General features: G+C 30.7%; 4 protein-coding genes across 9 annotated transcripts; 2 read left to right on the forward strand and 2 right to left on the reverse strand.

Moving 5' to 3' along the window:
* Positions 1-484: 484 nt before the first annotated feature.
* Positions 485-2811, reverse strand: LOC105204151. 3 transcript variants are annotated; one of them, XM_039447064.1, is made up of 6 exons: positions 2575-2811; positions 2265-2297; positions 1722-1868; positions 1299-1334; positions 1083-1205; positions 485-705 (listed from the first exon to the last, which is right to left on the reverse strand). In XM_039447064.1, exons 1-6 carry the CDS (start codon positions 2663-2665, stop codon positions 677-679), a joined length of 459 nt encoding a protein of 152 aa, XP_039302998.1. In that variant the 5' UTR covers positions 2666-2811; the 3' UTR covers positions 485-676. The 3 variants fall into 3 exon arrangements, with proteins under 3 accessions (XP_039302998.1, XP_039302999.1, XP_039303000.1); XM_039447065.1 differs by having other exon boundaries at positions 489-705; positions 1299-1331; XM_039447066.1 differs by lacking the exons at positions 2265-2297; positions 2575-2811 and adding an exon at positions 1945-2173 and having other exon boundaries at positions 489-705.
* LOC105207203 (protein ALP1-like) lies at positions 2767-5048 on the forward strand. The gene is made up of 5 exons (XM_039447044.1): positions 2767-2924; positions 3351-3621; positions 3717-3863; positions 4049-4319; positions 4401-5048. Exons 2-5 carry the CDS (start codon positions 3374-3376, stop codon positions 4950-4952), a joined length of 1218 nt encoding a protein of 405 aa, XP_039302978.1. The 5' UTR covers positions 2767-2924; positions 3351-3373; the 3' UTR covers positions 4953-5048.
* Positions 4921-17195, reverse strand: LOC120356819. 4 transcript variants are annotated; one of them, XM_039447056.1, is made up of 10 exons: positions 16999-17195; positions 16805-16908; positions 10881-11005; positions 10539-10794; positions 9811-9938; positions 7531-7713; positions 6719-6790; positions 6381-6599; positions 5829-6103; positions 4921-5735 (listed from the first exon to the last, which is right to left on the reverse strand). In XM_039447056.1, exons 6-10 carry the CDS (start codon positions 7661-7663, stop codon positions 5409-5411), a joined length of 1026 nt encoding a protein of 341 aa, XP_039302990.1. In that variant the 5' UTR covers positions 7664-7713; positions 9811-9938; positions 10539-10794; positions 10881-11005; positions 16805-16908; positions 16999-17195; the 3' UTR covers positions 4921-5408. The 4 variants fall into 4 exon arrangements, with proteins under 4 accessions (XP_039302990.1, XP_039302988.1, XP_039302987.1 ...); XM_039447054.1 differs by having other exon boundaries at positions 6381-6617; positions 10881-10975; positions 16999-17194; XM_039447053.1 differs by having other exon boundaries at positions 6381-6617; positions 16999-17194.
* On the forward strand, positions 15404-22049 carry LOC105203697 (endoplasmin-like). The gene is made up of 4 exons (XM_039446855.1): positions 15404-15479; positions 18358-18390; positions 20032-20638; positions 20776-22049. The coding sequence occupies exons 1-4, from the start codon at positions 15404-15406 to the stop codon at positions 20807-20809; spliced, it is 750 nt and encodes a 249-aa protein (XP_039302789.1). The 3' UTR covers positions 20810-22049.
* Positions 22050-22059: the final 10 nt, after the last annotated feature.

The following is a 22059-nucleotide window of genomic DNA, read 5'->3' on the forward strand; positions in this document are numbered from 1 at the left end:
CCGAGCGCAAAGCGCCTAGTCACTGTCCGTCCGTTTCCGGAATTTCTAAAGTCCGTTCCGTTTAGATATTAAGTACTCGTCAGTCGTTTACCTGGCCGTCGAGACCGTTTCTTCTAAGTGTTTAGATATTAAGTACCGCGCGAATACATTGTGACCGTTCTCTTGATTTCACGCGGGCCGACGACCGCGCAATTGAGTGCCGTAATACTATTCGAGGAGTTCAGTATTATCCGATAACGATATCGGAACTGTATGATTATTTTTGTATTAGACCAACGTCTCAAAATATATTTACACTATATCGTTTTCACTAACAAACCACGGCGTTATCATTTTGACACGAACCCGGACATCCGGCGAGCACATCCGAGCATCCGATCCTGAACCAAATTCCCGTAACCGACACCGAGAAAGTACCAGCGTTACAAACTGTTTAATACACATACTATGTACTAATTTTGTGCTAAATTAGCTTAATACAATATAAATAATGACGTATTTAATACAATACACATCAAAGACATAACAAAATATATAGTATTTATATAAATATCACTTTTATGTTGTTTATATTAATGTGGCTAATTAAATGAATTTTAATTTATTTTAATAATGTATCTCTGTAGGAAGTTATATATTTACCACAACAGTTGTTATGATTCCTCGTTTGATTTTCTTAATCTAACTGCAGTGAACCAGGTAATTCTGAAAATCAAATATATATATATATATATAAAATAAAAATATATATGTATAATAAAAAATATATATTATGTTGAACCATGTTTGCGAATTTCTTTGTTTCATAACAATGTTTTTCTTATTAAAATCATTTTTTATTATTATTAAATCATGACTTTTACTTGCATTAAAGAATAAATAAGATTTCGTGATAATAGCTTTTATGCAGCACTTATGAAGCAATACTGTATACTAGATTAATAAAACTTAGAAATAAATTAATAATTTTTTTAAGAAACTATTATTTTAAGAAATCGTAATAACGTTTTACATTTTAATATTAACATTATACACATTTATATTTAAATTATATTTAAATTATTGATACTGTGTATGTATACCTTGTATGTCAGATAGGTAACATTCATCGTGCCATTCTTGATGATGCTCCATCATTGCAGGCTTGGTTTTCTCAAAATTAGCTGACGAGATGCCGGATAATTTTTTAGACTTGTATTGCTTTTCTACAAAAATTTAAATAAAGTTACAAATATGATTTCCAAGTGAATATATATACACATAGCCGTACGTTACTCAAGTCAAATAATTTTTCATACCGTTCAAATCATTGATCCGTTTCGGCGTAGAGTCTACTGCAAAACAAACAAAATTATACACAATTGATAGCAATGATGATTGATTTGAAAATATGAAATAATTAGAAAAAAAATGACCAACCGCAGTCAAATTTAAAGAGAATATTTGACTGTAATTTATCAATTCTTATTGCTTGTGACTTATGATACTGACTAATAGCTTACTGTGGAAAGCAGTGTTGCTAGGTCTATCGTGTTTTCATCGTATTATTTATAATTATAATAACTTTTTTTAAATATAAGTTTTATGTATTACATGAAACTTCTGAAATTTATAATCTACCGCTTTAAATTTCAAATCAATCGCTTTTTAGACGTGACACCTGCTGGTCAATTTCTTAATCACCTGGCAACAAAGATAAAAAAGCCTTTACATAAACTTACAAGTCTTTTCGTAGTTGGAGGAGAATGTAGCACGCTCATCCATTTGCGATTGTGATGTCTTGGTTAAACTACCTTCGCATTGTTGCTTTGATTTAATGTAAGAACATTTTGGTAGGGATATCGTGGAAATTGTTTTTGGTGTATTTTCTGCAAAAATTAAAATAAAATTAAGAATAGTATCATCAATAAAAATATATGATTAATTCATGCAAAACAACCCTACCTATTGTATTATTGTAAGTGTTTATAGTTACATTTTCAAATAGTGTTTTGGTAAATATGTAGAATACCCCTACCACCTCCGATTTTGATAAAATTAAACTCATTCGACGCGTTTTTGCCTGAAATGAACAAATCTGGCAAAAAAAAGTGTCGGACTTCCTCGCGAACCGAGATATCACGCACTAAAGTTGACGACTATCAAGGTTAGGATATCTGTCACACCGACCAGATGTAGCTAATTTTATTAAAATCGGAGATGATAGGGGTATTCTACATAATTACCAGTGTTTTTGATATGGATGATTTTAAATAATGTCTTACCTTTACGTTGTTGGGAAATTGGTGGCGTATTACCTATAATACAGAAATTGATATATATAGTGATCGGAAAAATAAAAAACCACTTTACATATAAAACTAGTTTGCTTCATAAAGATTCAAAAAATATTTGTTATAAATGACAGCTCATAAAATGTTTCAATTAAGAGATATCTTATGATATGTTATTTATACTACGAATATTCTTTAAATCTTTATGAAGCAAATCGTTTTATAAATTTTTTATTTTTGCATTAATGTAAATTATAAATATATGTATCACAAATAAATAGTAGTTTCTTTTTTAACTTACAGGAACTGGCATCAGAGATGTCAGACTCATCGGAGGAAAGTTTTTTAGTTTTTTTCGGCCGTTTGGATGGTTCATCAAATGCAGCACGCATAGCATCAGTATCAGCATCCAATGAAATATCTGCTGATTTCTTCTCGATTTTCCGAGTTTCTTGAAAAGAATCTGTCAAACATAATGCAACACATATGTATGTTTAAGGCTGCGATCCGATTCACGCTCACAGCGCTCACTGTACTCACGACGCTCATGATCGGTCCGATTCGTTAGCATGCTTAAGGCGCTTGACGACAATAAACGTTTCGGACCACTTGTAAACGCTACTCATAGGGATATAACCTAAGATACCTAGCGTAAGTAAAGTTTAATTATTTTATTTTTTAAAACACTAATAAAATCTTATAATAAATAGAATTGTAAAAAGTATATTTAATAATTTTTTATAATAAAATTAGTTACCTAGATGATATACAATATTTATTTTAAAAATTTATAAAAATATTTTATAAATATTTTTGTACTCTTAGATTAAACAGATCATAAATATTTATAATAAACGTTTAGTCTATATTTTAATATTTTATACAATATTTATTATAATATTTATTGTAATATTTATAATAAATATTTATGATGTGTTGAATGTAAGATCATAAAAATATTTATCAAATATTTTGACAATTATTTTTATAATATTCACATAATTATTATAAATATTTTATAAACATTGTGTGTTGTTTAGATAAGGAGGCCTTACTCAAGTATCTTATTAATTTTAGAAATCAGCCTCGAGGAAAGAAAAATGAATATTCAGTGTAAGGTCGCAGCATTACAATTGATAGAAATTGCTTTAGAGGAGTCTGATAGTGAGGATTTGAATCGTTTATTTTATTCATCTTCAAGCGATGATGAGGAAGCTATAAAAAATTTGCATGCTGCTTTAATTATAAGTAAACAAAAAAAAAAATTGAACAGAAGACCTCGGATTCAAGACTTTATAGAAAGAGTTATCTCAGGGTACACAGCACAAGAATTTAAAACACATTTTCGGTATGTTATTTTCATTTTGGTTGCTAATCTTATATTTATTGTCATAATTAAAATCTTAGCAAACTTTATGACTCTCCTGTTGATTTTTCGAATAGATTACTTCCAACGACCTTCGACCATGTTTTAAGATTGATTGGACCAAGTTTGACTTCTACAAAATCAGTTGCAGGTAGAAAGCCTATTCCAGCAAAAAAGCAATTGTTAATGGGTCTTTGGATGATGGCTACACCAGACTCATACAGGTTTATTGCAATCAATATACTAGTTTTTTAAAAATAATTGTTAACAAACGAAAATGGATTAAAGTGGATTCAGATGGATTCAGATTTTCACGAATGCGTACTTCTGAAAATCTAAATTTATTTTAATCCATTTTAATTCATTTTTGTTTGCTGGGAAAACATTTGAAATAAATCATGGCTTTCAGATCTGTGTGTATGAAATTTGATTTGGGAAAGGCGACGGCAATTCGCGCTATGAGACGAGTTACATACGCCTTGCACACCTTAGCTCCTCAAATTATTCAGTGGCCTCAAGGAAGAAAAGCTACTGAAGTAATGATAGCATTTGAGCGTGTGAGTGCATTTCCACGTGTAATAGGAGCCATAGATGGCACTCATGTGGAAATACGATCTCCCCGGGATGATAATCATCAAGCATACATTAATAGAAAAGGATACGCATCAATTCATGTGCAGGTAACGTTTCATGAGAAATTAATAAATATAATAGTCTGTAGAATATGTAATCTGTAAATGTAAATTTTGTTTTATTTTCAGGCTGTGTGTACCCAAAATTTATTATTTACAAGCATGTTTGCTGGGAATGCTGGCTCTGTGCATGACGCACGAATTTTTCGAATTTCTCCAGTGGCTCGGTACTTTGAGAATCCAGAAAAATATTTCTGTAATGATAGTCATCTTGTTGGTGATGCTGCATATGGTATACATACCAATATGATGGTCCCGTTTAAAGACAATAGTCATTTGAGCCTTAGACAAAAGAATTTCAACTTTTGTCACTCATCAGCTCGAATGGCAATTGAAAGGGCCTTTGGTGTTTGGAAAGCGCGATGGAGAAGTATTTTAGATTGTTTATCCATGATTACGTTAGAAAAAATACCAGAATACATATTGGCAACTGCAGTCTTACATAACATTTGTATCATAAATAATGATTTATTTGATATAAATAATATTGATGTGCCAAATCAAAATCAACACATCCAGCACGGAATATTAATATCGGGTAGAACAAATGAAGGCAACAGAAAACGACAAAGAATAATGAACAATTTGGTAATGAGAGATAATGAACGTGTATTTGCGTAATTTATAAAATCTTTTTAATGTATTAACTCTTATAAACTATTTCCTCATCAACTAAATCTTTATAAAAATGAATAAATGTATGCAAATTAATTTGAATCAGTCTTTACATTTTTTTATTGTTGTGTGCACCTATTCTAGTATATCTTTATACTTAAACATAAAAATACATAAAAAAAAAATTAAAATACATAGATATTATGTTTAAACAACATACATAAAAAAAAATAAAGTTCATAGATATTATGCTTAAACCAATATCACAATTGTCATATCTATTTTAAAACGCAGAATAATTAATAAAATCACAGTAAGTACAATGGTAAGTAGCAAGAAATACATAAAATATAAAATGAAAATAAATGAAGAAAGTGACTAAAGATAAAAAATTTGAATACAATAAAGTTAACTTAAAAATTGCACACAATATAGGAACTCAAATCTTTCATGTAAAAATAGTTAGTCAAATAATTTTTTGCCTGAAATAGCTTCGCAGAATGTTTTCATTATATCCATTTTCTCTTTATGCTGCTTTTCTTTTTGTTCTTTTAGTTCTTGCAATATAATTAATTGCCTTTCCTCTTTTTTCTTCTCTCTCTCCTGTCTATCTTCTTTCATTTGTTTCACAAATTCATCTAAAAGTTTATCAGATTTTAATTTTTTAATGGCAGGTTTCTTGATATTGCTATTTTCATCTGTTGAATTTGCAAGAGATGAAGGTCCAGAATCTGATGCTGTTGCTTTCGGATTTGCCCATCCTGATTTTCCAAATAATTCATTCATTCTCTAAAAATAACAAAAATTATTAGTTACATAAACCTATTTGTGTGTAGAAAAAGAACTTGAGAAGAACATTTATACATTGTAGATAAAATATACCTCAAAATATTGCCATGACTTTCGATCATTTCCAGATATATTATTGTGGTCTATGATTTTTCTATATATTTTTTTCATGCTATTCATTTTTGACTGACATTGTGGTCCTGATACTGCAATATTTGGATCAACTTTATTCATCTCGCTTGCAATATTTTCCCAGATTTTAGAATGACGTTTTGTTCCCGAAGAGAATTCGTTCATTCGTTCCTCATATTTCTCCAGGAGTAAGTATACAGTCTTTGATGACCATATAAATAAAGTTTTTTCATTATCTATAAGATATCCAAGAAGTCATTGATTATAAATGTCTAGCTTATGTGTACAAAACAAATTGGAAAAGTTAAAAAGCTAAGAAACGAATGAAAAACAAAGGATGTTGAGAAACGTTAATAATAATTTAATATCGATAAAAGTCAAAACAATTCACTAAGACTTCTATTTAATATCAATTATTTATCTCAATATATTTTGTTTTTTTTATTTCTTAATTTTTTAATTTTCTCAATTAATAATAACAAAATTACTTAGCATCATTAAATTTATACTCACCAGTTGACTCTTCAACATTTTGTGTTGAAGTGTGCGGTACTGAGTATACGGTATCTGATTGTGCAGATGTGATGTCCAGAGAATCATTTACCTCTGAGATAGATGAGCACGGGACAGGAGATAAATCTTTTTCCATAAATGTATTACAAAGGTCAAGTCTCTCATTGGTCTTGCTAATTTGTGTTTTCTTCTGCCTTGCATACTCTTTATTAACTAAGTCTAATATAAAAACACTATCTAAATTTTTTATTAAAAGAAAAACAAAAACATTAAAATTATTCAATTGTGCAATGTTTTCTTATGAAGTCACTATTTATTTTAATTTTAGTTTTTCTAACCTGTAGTTGCTCTTGCAGCTTCTACTTCTGTTAATTGAAATGTAAATATTTTCCCAATATCCTCTACAAAAACTGAAAAAGGCACACGATTGATTTTTTGTACGTTCATTTTTAAAGAAAGTTAAAGGAACAATATAATTTTTAGAAAGAGGCACTGAGTTCTATGTTGCGTGAAGAATCGGAACACAAAATAAATATTGACAATGCAGGCTGTAATGGCAGTCGACTGTGATTCAAAAACTATTTCCCGCACAAATGACGCAAACGCTCACGTCGACCCACCTCGGAACCATGGTCACCGTGAGCGCGTGACGTCACAAATTCATTACGTCACTTCGCTCGCAGAAAACGCTCAGGAAGTGAATCGGACCAACCGTGAGCGCGCTAATAGAGCTGTAAGCGTGAATCGGACCGCAGCCTAATGCAAAACATTATTTTAAACCACACATATTTTTAAAGTAGCAATTTTTGCAAATCATAATGCAGAAACGTATAAATCTGTCAAATTTAATAATCTAATAAAATTCAAATACTATGCGCATGCAAAACTTCATGCCTGATTTATCATTAAAAATCATTATATATTTAGCGTGAATTTATATGCACTCATTTAATATAATATTTAGGGCCAGTTTCACAACCTTCAGTTAACAATCGGCTGATTCTTCTATCAGAATTGACCAATCGCATTTGTCGTTAAGTAAAATTAACAAAAAATAACCAATCACTATTGACATTTAACCGGTTAGTTAAGTTAACCGTAGGTTGTGAAACTGGCCCTCATTGTTCTAGATATATAAAGTGTAACTCACCAATGGGCCAATCAACTGTTTGTTTGGAGTTAGACTCCATGTATCGTTGGACTGTATTTCCTTTGATATTGCTGTGGTGACAGTGATACCTTTCGGTGGCCACCAAATCACTGAATCGCTTTCGAAGACCCATGAGTCGGGAATAACAGAGCACCACTCGTCGCCAATAACAACGTACCACACCTTTACAAATAACATTTTTAGAGCAGCATCAATACGTTCATTATCTGTACTTTTTATAACATGCATATTTTAATACAATAATATGAAAATAATGTGAAAATAGTATATAATGTTACAAAGACCAAGCTGTTATTGAATTTTCTATTGAAATAATTATAATTTTAACAATAACGTATGTACAATATATATAATATTTTACTTTTGATTTTAATTGAAATTAAAATTTGTGATGTAATAAGGGAAATACGAGGTATGTTGAATCATTTTCAAAATTCATTTGGAATGCTTTATTTTTTATTAAAGAAACTGGCCACAGTAAGGCCGATAAGCCTGTAACAACATATATACCTAAATTTCCTGAATCACAAGGTAACATTAAAATATTTGTAAACTTTTGACCAATGATTGTTAGAATCTCACGATAATAACCAATATTTGAAATGCAAACAATGCTTGTGATATTGTTTTCCTTGATGTAGCAGCAGTTATTATATTTTTTTGTTGTCAAGACAAACGAAGAAAATTTTATCTGATCATGTGCGTTACAGCAACAAGTTTAATGGTAAATTATTATTAATCTTTTTCTGCAGCTGAGGATACTGCTGATTATAAAACCGCTGATTTTCTGCAGGAAATAACGATTGTTCATTTAACCTGTTACAAATTTGTTGTAACGGTTTATCAAATTTTCTAAGAAGTTTTTTTAGAGTGAAAAGATAGTTTTCACATGGGAAAGCACTAAAAGAATCTAGGGGTCCCAATCTTTTTGCATCAGCAGGTAAATGTATTACAGTATGCATGTTATAAGTAACATTTTGTGGTCCATACAGAATGCTCATGTTTTGAACAAAATATACCAAAAGATCATGTGCATATTCGTTGTTCCTTTCATAATCGTCAATGCTACATAAAATTCTCATCGCACAATTTAAGGCATTAAAATGTAGATATTTTTTATTAGGCAGCACATTTCTAAGAACCAGCGGTCCTAAATATAGAAGAAAAGTGCGATGTTGAGTCGCTTTCCATCTGTGAAAATCATCCAAATCAAAATATTTTCGAGCGAATTCTATTGGAATACATTTTGACACAGTTTTCAGTACATCAGACAAAACATTAAGATGACCTTGCATCACTCTGGAAATTTTTGATCTGTCTATCCACAATATCAGAAGTTGCTTGTTTATACCAAGACAAGAATTATGCAAATGGCAAATCAGAAATCCTGCCTAAAATCGGCCAAAACTGACTCTTTGAGCTTTTCGAATTGGTAAACCATCAATATTTATGTCCAAATGAATTATATCCCGATAATTAAAAGCATGAGGAAAGCGACTACCAATTGATGTAAGCGCTTTTAATAAGCCGTAGTGAACATACTGACCTTTGGAAAGAGTTTTAATATTATGAGTACCTGGTTTTGGGGTATTCAAAAGTGTTCGCGCATCCCGAGGTAAATCATTACGCCCATGTCTTGACAAAATTTGTAATAATGATGCCCAGCAAACACCACGTTACATGTAACGTAAATGTTAGTTGTAATTTCCCACTCAACAATGTAACTGTTATATAACACATTTGTTAATGCATTTTAATTAATTTGAAATTCATTTGTCCATTTACACAGTTCACCTGCCAAAGGCAAATGCATATTTTCCGGATGCGGGTTAATTTGAAATTCGTCATCACTGACAATGCTTGTGTCGTATGATGAAATACTATTAGAATTGTGTGTGTCAGGGTGACTAATATCTGATGAAGCATCATTGACCTGCATCACATCTGATTGATCTTCAATCTCATCAAATTCTAAGGCCGATAAACATGATGGACCAGCGATTGGATTATTGTCAACATTTGGAAGTAAAACCGGCTGAGAAGCTACTTCACGATCCAAGTTGTAAGAAAGTAAAGTTCGCCCGTTTTGTTGACGTTTCGATAAATTAGAAAATTTTTTGGGCATTTTCAGAGACTTTAATTATCTTAATAAACGTATAACAAAACCTACAAAACTTGCCTCTGACTTTATTATTTTAAGTATGAAATAACACGCCTTTAATTAAAATTTAAATTAATTATATTACAAAAAGTACACACCATTTATAGTTGACTCGGTACCGCCGCGACTCGACACCGCCACGTGCTCCGGTTTCCCAATACACACATTTGTTATTTTACTCCGGTTTGTCTCTCTCTCTCTCTCTCTCTCTCTCTCGTCCACAATACTGAAAATGGAAGCAATTATTAAATTAACACTGCAGTATTGTACTTTTACAAGACGCCGATTTAAACAATTACGTTCCTTGAAGCCGTCTACATATTCTTCGGTTCAAGGTTAAAAGAAAAGACTCTAACAGAGTTTGCTTTCTATCCAATACTGACTTTGCCCTTAATAAAAACTGACTTGATTTCATAAGGATTTCATAGTGATTTCATCTGATTGCAAATGATTTCATCTGATTACATAATGATTTTTCGTGACTGCATATGTGCAATTATCAGATTTGTTATGATTAAAAATGATTTTATTTGATTAAAGCCATTATTATTGTTTGTTAACTTCTCTCAAGTAAAATTAAATTGAGGCATAACCATATAGAAAACAGATATGCACTCGATTGCTGATTTTAAGATAAAAGCTTGCACTGATTGCATAATTATTTTTATAATAATTTTAAAAATCACGTGTTAAAATTACATTATAAAATCATGTAATCATGTTATCACATGATTACGTGATTTATATCATTAATTACGTGACTCGTTACGTGATTTTTTCATGTGATTTTGTCACGTGATTCAGTAGGGTAATATTAAATTAATACTTATGTGGAAGTGCCGCGTTTTCATCGACGATATTTTGAACAATTCCCACGTCGGGGAGACCAACGGCGGCGACGGCTGCGGCGTCGCAAGGACCAACGGCGGCGGCGTCGTGAGAATCGAGGGCGGCGACGTCGCAAGGACCGACGGCAGCGTCGATGGCGACGTCGTACCGACGGCATCACGAGGACGAGCGTCAGAGACGTCGCAATAAGAAATTTCATTTGGAAATTTGAGACTCATGTCTCTCATTTCAATCTGAAATTTAAATAAAATTATTAAAAGAATATATCACATGTTTTAATTTAATGGTTTTTCATAATATAAAACTTATTAGTACTTACTTGGACTTCGCTGTCGCTTATTTCGACGCCCCTTTTAATATTAAAATATAAATTTATCCGGCTAAAAACTGCGATTTTGCCTGCTCCAATTTCCTCTTCAAAAATAATTGGAAACAATCTAGCGACTTGAGAGAAGTTGGTGAAAAATGACGCTATCGTTAAGTGATATATGTATAGAGAGGGAAATCGGAGTAAAGGGGGAAAATTGCCAGCGATTTTTCTCTGCACAAGGTAGAGGAGGAAAAAGAAGAAGACGGAAACGGGGACAAGGACAAGAAGATATTTTATAATTAGATTTAAGTCTTTTTGTTTTATTTTTGTTTTTCAATTAATTAACTCTATAATATAATATAAATTAAAAACTAAAATAAAATTTTGTGTTAAAAAGTGTTTTCACACGTGTGTCTTGATATGTACATATAAATTTGTTTTTTTTTTATTTTCATAATAATTATCTATTACTAATACAAAGATATATCCATGTAAACATTTATAATTTGTGGTAATCAAAATAATAACATGTCCAAACAAATTTTAACTGTATAAATTTTAAATATACAAAAAGTTTCTTTTTTTTAAATTTCCAATTGAACTGATCAATACAATTTTCGATTGCAAAAGATAACATTTGTATTAGATAATGTTATTGTGAATGCGCAGAATAACAAGATATTTAAGTACAAATTCTACTAGTGCACTATAAATACATGTTGGATAAGATTTAGAAAATTCTAAATTTCTCGTAGAAAAAGATAAAACAGAGAAGAAATTATAAGAATAGTAATATATTTTCATACTGTCAGAAACACATTTCTGTTAGAAAAAATCTAATAAATTTTCAATCAGATTGTTTAGCTAGTCAATAAATAGCTTCATTAATTTGATAATGATTATTTTGAATGCAATAATTTAGATTTGATTAACATTGTTAGTAAACACTGCAACTATCTCTATCATCATCTCTCAATTTATATTAGTAAAATCAACAAATACATAAATAGTCTTTAATTATACTAAGTATATTATAGTATTATACAGTGTTATCTGCTGATTAAATTTAATATAATTATCTATTCTTATTTATTTATAAAAACACAATTCTTGGATTAATTATCAGTTGATAACTGACGAGAGAGATTCGGTCTTGATTTTATCTTTTTAATTAAATCTCTTATAACACAATCTTACTGCTTTTTTAAATTGTAAAAATAAAGAAATTAAGGTAAATATATCGAATAGAGGAGGCTGCCCCGATGACCTTGACCTTGACATATGTTGTCAAGGTCATGACCCTGAGTAACTGGATATCTAATCGTTTTCTTTTTTTTAAAAAAAAAGCTATTTTAGCTTTGTAGATAGTCAATTCCGTTTAAGATTTGGATGATTTATCATAAAGTAAGCTCTTCAAGTTTTTTCAGCAAGTTCATTCATCTTCCTTTTTAATTTTGTCTAATTGATTGATTTCTAACTATTTTTCTGATTTCAACTGCTCTTTCAATTTAGAAATTTGATCTAATTTCTGTGACACAATTCAAAATAATTAATGTAAATCTAATAATAATGTAAGAAATAGAAAAAAGAAACATCACTATTTAGATGCTATACTTACGCATGTTATAATTTCTTTATTTTCTTATTTTTTTCGAGATCATGAGTTAATTTTATTTTGGTGCTTGTTGTTATATTTGTAACATGTTCAGTGACAGTAGGATTGTTAGACTCTAGTTCTTTTTTAGCTTTCTTTGCTTCCCGATTTTTCTTCATTTTCAATGCAGCTTTGAATGGATTCGTTGTAAAGAAATTTAATAAAATTAAGAGATACTTTCATATACATATATATATATATATATTCATATATATAAAAATTATATATATATATATATATATATATATATATATACGTTTAAATTATGTATCTGACCTTGCTTTGGAATTATGAATATTATGCATACAAGCATCCACCGTATCTACATAGTCTCCGCAATGACAGCACAATCTCACGAAGTCAGCACAGCGAGAAAACCAATCGGCATCGCGGAAATGCGACAATAATTTCAATATATTCGAGATATATACTTTACATGCCCTTTTTTAAATAGGAGGATTAAAATGTTTATAGAGATAGTTTTTTGTTATTGTATGTACTATAAATAAGCTATTTTGAAATTATCTTTACACATTTTTATATCAAGAAATAGTTGTATTGTTCAAATAAATAAATATTAGCATCAAGTTTATTTTTTGAATTTTACTTTATATACATATTGTTACGTCTGGCGGATAAAATTTTTTATTTTCCCGCGCCATCCGTATTAATAGTAGCAAATTACAATTCGGGAACACTCTCCGACCAATTAAATAAATCCTACATCAAAATCATAATTCGATATCGCTTGATTTCAATAATCTCATATGGCTTTTACATGCGCAACCGCTTGGCAACATTGCGGCGCCGCCGCGCTGCCGCGCCGCCTCCTCGACGCGCAACACCCGCGAGCGTCTATCGACGCGAGACAAACATCGTGCGCGCCGACCCCTCGGCTCGCGTCCCCATCTAATATCATCAGGCTCCGTGCGTTGAAATTTTACCTTTTCAATTTAATATAAAATATTAGGAACAGCAAAATTATAATTATTGAAGCGTGATTCTTTCGTGGATACTTCCCACTACCGCACCGTGCAACTCAAATTAAAACAACTGTAAAACCGCAGCCAATATTGGGAATATTGAAAGATATCGAATCAATATAAAAATTAATCTCTTACAAATAACAATTAAACTTTTACACATAAAACAATAGCGTGTACACTCTCAAGTACGTTAATTCAAGAAATAACACTCCAAAAAAATTCTAGAAATTTCTCTTGTTAAAATTTAATTCCCTGCAATAGCAACAATTAAACATTAATGTTTAACATTACATAACGCTTCAGTACATGGTCCTCCACCGTACCATGTACGCCAAATCAAGATCCTGTAAGGAATATAATTTATATTAATTTTCTAAGCATTGGAATTCGCGTCGAAGCACGTTATGCGGTACCTCCGCGCGTCGTGGTCCCCGGGAAAATCCCAAGCGCGATTACGATGTTATCACGTTAAACAATTTATAAGATAATTATTTATAAGATAATTAAATTTAGCAATAGTATTGCACTGCCCTCTTCAATGCAAGCATATAAAAAGTAAATATTTTTAGACGATCGCCAGTACATTGCAAACTTTGGTGAACGAACAACTCTTAAGTTACAATCTTGAAGCACGAATGGTGAGTGTTGAAAAAAAATGGAAAAGGCAAATACAAAATACAAATACAAAAATTATCTTAAAGTACCCATATAGACAAAAAGACATCTTAAAGACTTCTTAAAGATGTCTTGCATGTCTTGCAAGATATCTTAATAATTGTCGTAAAGACATGTTTTAGAAGTCTTAGAAGTCTTACGCAACAATTTTAGACATCTTTTCGATATCCTGAGATATCTAAAAGACATCTTGAAGATATCTTTAAAACTTCTTTACGATATCTTAAAGACGTCTTGAAGATATCTTTAAGACATCTTTAAGACATCTTTAAGATATCTTTATAATATTTTAAAGATGTCTTGAAGATATCTTTTAGATTTCTTTAAGATATCTTTAAAAGACACCTTGAAGATATTTTGTAGGGCTGAGTGTATTTCAAATAGAAAGTACAAAATATTAGTATACTTATATTAGTATTTGAATTACAATACAAAATACTGGCAATATTGATTTAAAATACAAAATATAAGTTGTACTTTGTATTTCAAATCAAAAGATTTCCAATATTTTGTATTTTATAATTTAAATATTAAGATTTACCTTAAGCAATGGTTTATTCAAATTTAATAGTTAATCAATTTTACAAACATTTTATTTAAAAATAATACATGAAGTAATTCTATAAATTAACATTTTCTACATTTCACTTTGTGTATTTCAAAACTAACAAATAATTTTTTACTTTTTAGTAAACAGTGAACCATTCTGAACAATATTTTAATTTAATTCCAATTAATTGGTCATTAATACTATGTAACCAAATTATTTAAAGCAAATAATTTTTTTAGATTGCATAAATTGTTTTTTTAGTGTAGTGTTAATCGCGTTCAATAGTGCCCTTACGCCGATAACGTCAAATAGTAAAGATTTCACACATCTACACATTACTGATAAGAGTGTACACTATATATTTACATTTACATCACTATTACACAATTCCTTCCGAGTAATGAAAACTTTTGAGACTAGTATTCCCTTGAATCATTGTACGGTGCACTATTGACGAGACAATAGTTCTTACTATTAGCAGAAAAATTGTGTAATAAATTTCGCTATTAAATTTATGAAAAATGTGATCAAATCTTTATTAGATATTCAGTTAAATGTTAGTTTAGTTTCAAGATATAACTATCAAAGTATTATATTGGAAAAAGTAGCAAAAGCGGTAAATTTTATAACGTATTTAATTTAATCTCTTTCAACCTTATTGTTATGTATGGCGGGTTATGCTTTACGCTTATCACACGTGCCGAGCGTTTACGGGAGCGATGTGATCGAGAAAGAGACCGAGGGTATTCTTCGAGATAAATTAGGTTTAATTTCTTCACCGGGATACGATCTTGCACTAACAAATTTTGGGTTTCTTATACGTTGATACAGACTCGACGTCACAGTATAACTACTTATACTGTGGCGCAAGTGGGATGTCACTGACACATATCTATGTGTGAGTTTTAAGATTATAAAGTGGCGGAGACCGGTTTCCACGGCATGTTTGAGAGAACACTCTCTTGCCGAAAGTTGGACTTTATCCGTCCTTCCATTCCTAAGTTTGTTTATCCCGATCGAATACTCGACCTTTCACTTTGATAGCAAACATAAAACCAAAGCAGTGCCAGTTAGTGGCTTCACTTGGTCGTGAACAGTCGCAAGAGAAACAAATCTCTGTATAGTTCGACGATTTTACGAATTCAACGTGTCCTACGATTGCCCTACGAGTGTTGACAAATAAAACGAGTTTGCAAAAGTGACAAGGTATTGTGATTCATCTTCTGATTCACTTTTTAAATTTTATAATTGTTATATTTAAAAATTATGATATTTTTAATAATTCAAAATATTGAAATAAATGATATATTATTTACTTTTTCATATGATATTTGTGTCATCAGTAGTGGACATTTTTATTATTTAGATTTTATGTCAGAAACATTATTTGACATAAAAATAATTTGTCGCATTTATAGGACAATATTTCTTTATTGCGAGTATTGAGATTGTTTTAAGGTTTATTAGTTTTAAATTTTGAACACAAAAGATATTGTATTAATGAACATAAAAGATATTGTTAACTGTCTTGTTATAGTTACCCAGACAGCACACATAATTCATAAAGAGTTTAAAAAAAATTGGGATTTATGTTATCAATTCTGAGTTCTCTTTCATTTTAACATGCAAACAGAATTCTTTGCATTTGAGCAACAAGACTTTGATATCATCTAGGAACTTGATTCTATTAGAATTAAAAATAATGCTATTATTTTAATAAATTTTTATATGTAACGATTAAAAATTTATTTTTTATATGAGTAAGAAAAATATATTAGTAATGCCTAAAAAGATAAATTTTGCTTGGTAATATTTGTTATTCAGCATTTGTACATACTAATATTATGGTTACAGTCAAATTAAAGTATACTTTTTTGTCGACAAACTCCTATTAAGAAATATGTATGCATATACATATATATACATTTGTGTATCAAATTATGTAATTATCATATATATTACATATATGATAATATATTAATTACACACGCGCGCGCGCGCGCGCGTGCGCGCATGCGCTAAATTTATTAGAATACGAATTATAAATAATTTAGCCACATATACTTACTGCAACATAATTCATTATGATAATCTTTCCTAATTTCCTCTTTTTTGTTACGTTTTTCGCACTTTCTTGATTACCTTGGACAACTTGTGCAGATGTCGATGAATCTATTTAAATAATAAAACAAAAGAAAATTATAATTAGAAAATATGTAGAGGAGAAGATGGTATTATGGCTACTGTCTACAATATGGCTACCTCTATTATCTCCGTTATTAGGTGACATATTCTAATAATTGCTTATGGAGTTATTTGTTTAGTAGCTCGCCGTTTTTCAGTGATCTTAATATGACGATACATAATAACTGACAATTATTATAAGGCATTTTTACTTTTGAGCACTTCTAAACTTTTTCAAGGTACACTTTTAACCTTTAATTACACATACTTTATTATTCTTAAACTTGAGTGTATTATTACACAAAGGTACATACACTTGAGTAATTTCTTTGTTATTTAATTTTTTGTTTCGCTGTACACATTTAAAATTATAAAAAATTAAAATAATAACATGGAATTATAATATGTTAATATAGTTTTTTAAGCAAAATTTTCATATCGAAATATTCCTTCAATAAATCGATTGTCGTTCTAGAGGATGGTATTGGGAACGTCCCAGTTGCGCACAGAATAAATCGGACACAGCAAGTTGAACGAAACGGACACAGTGACAATTGGACACAGTAGGAAACGGACACACGGTGGTTGCAGTGGGACACAGTGACAATCGGACACAGTAAGAAACGGACACAGTGACAATCGGACACAGTAAGAAACGGACACAGTGACAATCGGACACAGTAAGAAACGGACACAGTGACAATCGGACACAGTAAGAAACGGACACAGTGTCAATCGGACACAGTAAGAAACGGACACAGTGTCAATCGGACACAGTAGGAAACGGACACACGGTGGTTGCAATCGGACACAGTAGGAAACGGACACACGGTGGTTGCAATCGGACACATATGTTCCGTAACAGTTTTCCTAACCCTAAAAATGTTACTTTAATAACTTTAATTTGTTGATTTTTCGCTTTCTTTCTAATATGTAAATAAATAACGATAAACTTATCCAAGAAAGCGAAAAATCAACAAATTAAAGTTATTAAAGTAACATTTTTAGGGTTAGGAAAACTGTCACGGAACATATGTGTCCGATTGCAACCACCGTGTGTCCGTTTCCTACTGTATCCGATTGCAACCACCGTGTGTCCGTTTCCTACTGTGTCCGATTGACACTGTGTCCGTTTCCTACTGTGTCCGATTGACACTGTGTCCGATTGACACTGTGTCCGATTGCAACCATCGTGTGTCCGTTTCTTACTGTGTCCGATTGTCACTGTGTCCGTTTCTTACTGTGTCCGATTGTCACTGTGTCCGTTTCTTACTGTGTCCGATTGTCACTGTGTCCGTTTCTTACTGTGTCCGATTGTCACTGTGTCCGTTTCTTACTGTGTCCGATTGTCACTGTGTCCCACTGCAACCACCGTATGTCCGTTTCCTACTGTGTCCAATTGTCACTGTGTCCGTTTCGTTCAACTTGCTGTGTCCGATTTATTCTGTGCGCAACTGGGACTCACTCATGGTATTTAGAAACATTAGAGACATCATTTTATACTTGTTGTTTAATGTTAAACAGAGATAAAATAATATTTCGAATAAAATTTTTAATGGTATTTCTAAAGTTTCTAAACACAGAAAAATTCTAAATCAGGAAAATTCTAAATAATGAAAAATTAGCAAAATTAAAAGTATATTATTTTGTAAGTAGGTACTGTGTTTTTTTTTAATTTAAGTAATTTTTTAAAATTGTTTTTATGTATAGAGCCATATTACAACCACTTTTTTTCTTCCATTGTTTACGCAGTGCATTAGATTTTTATAAATCACGTCCTAAATAATAAATATTTCATTACTTAATTTTATTCTAGAATCTGCCAAACAATACTTTAAGGGGGAAACCTCGCGTAAACAGCCGTCTTCTCAAATTTTTTTAAAAAAATATGTCAAAATATATGGAAAAATGACAAAGTATACGATAATATTTAATATTTGAACTAATTAAAAATTTTTTTTGTTGAAAAACTTCAGCATGGCGGCATAGCAGCTGTCTGAAGTTTGTTTCTCGAATTTGCACCGGGAAACGCCGAGGTCACACAATTAATCTGAAACAAAAATTTCAAGAAAATTTTGTTAGTTTATGTAAAAACGCACAGCATATACCTAAATAATTAAAAAAATTCATAAAATTGCTAAAACGGCGACATAAACAAGAAAAAACACTTTAAACAATTGTTAATAATTATTTCGTTTTTAACCGTTTTTATTTTTTCAAATTTTATTTTAATTAAAAAATAAGTACTGTTCTTGAAGTTGTATTGATAATAAAGTGAAAGTATTCCTAACCTAACATTTAAAACATTTTTAACCGATTGTAGAAAAATAATACAGGATGTCAAAACGCAAAAGCAAAGTTAAAATCTTTTAGACTAAAACTGTGTTAGTTTCTACTTTAAGAAATTTAATTTTTAAGCTGCATTTTCTTTTATTATGATTAGAAGCACTTTGGCACAGTTTAAGTAGATAAAAACTACAAACAATGCAAAGATACAAAACAAAATACTACACTTTTGAGTTTTTGTTATTAATTATAATATGCCTTCAGGGTGAGGGCGCAATATTCTACATTCGCCCTGGGCGCAAGATTGCCTTAGTCCGGCTCTGCTTGGCGCCACCCATCGCGAACAGGTTGTTATCTTATTTGCCTTAATCTGCGAACAAAAAATTGATTTGTTCGTTATTCTGTGATTTTTCGAAGAAGGCATTAGTAACAAATAGGAGTAGTCCGTTAGAATTTGACACGTAATAAAACATGTGCATATAAGATATTGAGTTGTAATAGAACGTAAAAAGTGAGGGTTTATTTCACAAAGGTGTGGAATTTTTTTGAGTAATGGAATTTGTCCAATTTTTACGTTAACTTGGATTTTTTGGCGCATATAGTACGTTGTATCTGTTACAAATTTATTGGAAACATTGAAATGATTCTACTTGAGAAGATTAAGCAGAAATAAATTCTTTTAGTTATGTGATGTGTATCTAATAATTATTGTATAAGTAGAATTTTCTTTATCTATAATTTTATGTATATAAATTTATCCTATTATTTATGAGAATTTAAATCAATGCATTTACACATTTAAGTAACATTTAAATTCTGTTACAGATCATGAAGCTGTACAAAGAGAAGAGGAAGCGATTAAGATCGATGGTTTAAATACTGCCCAGATAAAAGAACTCAGAGAAAAGGCTGAAAAATTTGCATTCCAGACTGAAATCAACCGCATGATAAAACTTATTATCAATTCTCTTTATCGTAAGAAAGAGATTTATCTCAGAGAATTGATATCAAATGCATCTGACGCATTGGACAAAATTAGATTATTATCTTTCACCGATAAGAGCGTGTTGGAAACAAATACTGAATTGGCTATTAGAATAAAAGCAGACAAAGAAAACAAAGTACTGCATATAATGGATTCTGGTATCGGCATTACAAAGCAAGATCTAGTGAACCATCTTGGAACCATCGCTAAATCTGGCACAGCCGAGTTTCTGGGAAAAATGCAGGATGTCACAAATGTCCAGGATATGAATGATATGATCGATCAATTTGGTGTGGGCTTTTATTCTGCCTGCTTGGTTGCAAATGTTGTTGTTGTTACCACCAAACATAACGACGATAAACAGTATATTGGGGAATCTGATAGTTCCAACTTTAGCATTATTGAAGATCTATGTGGAGATACCTTGAAGAGAGGAACGACTGTAAGGTATGTTTACAAATATTTTTAAGCAAATACAAAGTCTCCAAGTTTCTCCACAACAATAATACATAGTTTTATTTTTTTACCATATTGCGTAGAAAGAATATTGCTAATATTGTGTATTTTTTAAATGTCCTTTACAGCTTACATTTGAAGGATAGACGTCCTAGAGTCTGATACGATTAAGACCTTAGTAAAGAAATATTCACAGTTTATCAATTTCCCTATATATTTGTGGAACAGTAAACAAGTACATGTTGACGCTGAAGAAGTGGAAGAAGATAAGCCTGTGAAAGAGAAAGATGATAGTGATACCGAAGATAAAGAGGACGAGGAGGATGACACTAAGGTGGAAGAGGACACAGAGGAGAAGAAACCTAAGAAAGTGGATAAGACCGTATGGGATTGGGAATTATTGAACTATGATAAGTAAGTATCAATTAATTAATAGTCTTATATAGTCAAATATACTTTTTAATCAAATTTTGTATTTTTTAATTCAATAGATCTGTAATCCCAAGGGAAGACATGATGATAGTTATGCCATCCTTCTCCCGAGTAGAACACAGAAAAAACTTGATTGTTTGCTGGATTTATATATCTGTAACAATCAAGAAAGCAGTTGTAATTAAATGCTGATTACGTACAAAATTTGATTTAACAGTATATTCGACTATATAAAACTGACATATAAATCCAGCAGACAATAAAGTTTTTTCTACATTCTCCTAGATAACAGATCTATTGAATTAAAAAATACAATTAATTTAACAAAAATGTTTAATGATTTTTTATCAAAAATTGGTTGGGCATACGATTTAAAGTATGCATCGGATAAAACGGTAAGGAAACGTATAAGGAGAACGGACGACGCATAGTGGGTCGAATAGTATGAAAACGAGTGAATAACATTTCATAATTTATTATTATATTTTTGCATTTTGTGGGTAACAAATTCATAATTTTGTTTTACATTCTTTTGTATTCTTTTCTCGTAATTGTCACAGTTTCATGTATGAAATTTGAATTTCATTAATGAAATTTGAATTTCATACCCCGTTTTATCCGATGCATACTTTAAATCGTATGCCCAACCAATTGTTGCAAAAAAATCAATGAACATTTTTGTCAAATTAATTGCATTTTTTAATTCAAGAGATCTATAATCCTAAGAGAAAACATGATGATAATTATGCCAACCCTCTCTCGACGAGAATATAGAAAATACTACATTGTCTGCTGGATTTATATATCTGTAACAATCAAGAAAGCAGTTGTAATTAAATCCTTATTACGTACAAAATTTGATTTAAAAGTATATTCGGCTATATAAGACTATTAATTGATTGATACTTACTTGTCATATGGTTTATAACCATATCTGTGGCCTATTGAGTTAATCATTAAAGCTACATTTAGTAGCAAAA

Source organism: Solenopsis invicta, chromosome 3 (genome assembly GCF_016802725.1).
Source record: "Solenopsis invicta isolate M01_SB chromosome 3, UNIL_Sinv_3.0, whole genome shotgun sequence".
NCBI classification, from domain to species: Eukaryota; Metazoa; Arthropoda; class Insecta; order Hymenoptera; family Formicidae; genus Solenopsis; species Solenopsis invicta.

Excerpts from the sequence above, each read along its gene's own strand:
- LOC105207203 (XM_039447044.1), top strand. The coding sequence starts at position 3,374 with ATGAATATTCAGTGTAAGGTCGCAGCATTACAATTGATAGAAATTGCT. Across the intron at positions 3,622-3,716 it reads GAATTTAAAACACATTTTCG|ATTACTTCCAACGACCTTCG; the intron begins GTATGTTATTTT and ends TTTTTCGAATAG. Across the intron at positions 3,864-4,048 it reads GCTACACCAGACTCATACAG|ATCTGTGTGTATGAAATTTG; the intron begins GTTTATTGCAAT and ends CATGGCTTTCAG.
- LOC105203697 (XM_039446855.1), top strand. The coding sequence starts at position 15,404 with ATGGCGGGTTATGCTTTACGCTTATCACACGTGCCGAGCGTTTACGGG. Across the intron at positions 15,480-18,357 it reads GATCGAGAAAGAGACCGAGG|ATTTATTCTGTGCGCAACTG; the intron begins GTATTCTTCGAG and ends TTGCTGTGTCCG. Across the intron at positions 18,391-20,031 it reads GCAACTGGGACTCACTCATG|ATCATGAAGCTGTACAAAGA; the intron begins GTATTTAGAAAC and ends ATTCTGTTACAG.
- LOC105204151 (XM_039447064.1), bottom strand. The coding sequence starts at position 2,665 with ATGCGTGCTGCATTTGATGAACCATCCAAACGGCCGAAAAAAACTAAA. Across the intron at positions 2,298-2,574 it reads CATCTCTGATGCCAGTTCCT|GTAATACGCCACCAATTTCC; the intron begins GTAAGTTAAAAA and ends TCTGTATTATAG. Across the intron at positions 1,335-1,721 it reads CTCCAACTACGAAAAGACTT|TAGACTCTACGCCGAAACGG; the intron begins GTAAGTTTATGT and ends TTTGTTTTGCAG.
- LOC120356819 (XM_039447054.1), bottom strand. The coding sequence starts at position 7,663 with ATGGGTCTTCGAAAGCGATTCAGTGATTTGGTGGCCACCGAAAGGTAT. Across the intron at positions 6,791-7,530 it reads AACAGTTGATTGGCCCATTG|TTTTTGTAGAGGATATTGGG; the intron begins GTGAGTTACACT and ends TGCCTTTTTCAG. Across the intron at positions 5,736-5,828 it reads AGTCATGGCAATATTTTGAG|AGAATGAATGAATTATTTGG; the intron begins GTATATTTTATC and ends TGTTATTTTTAG.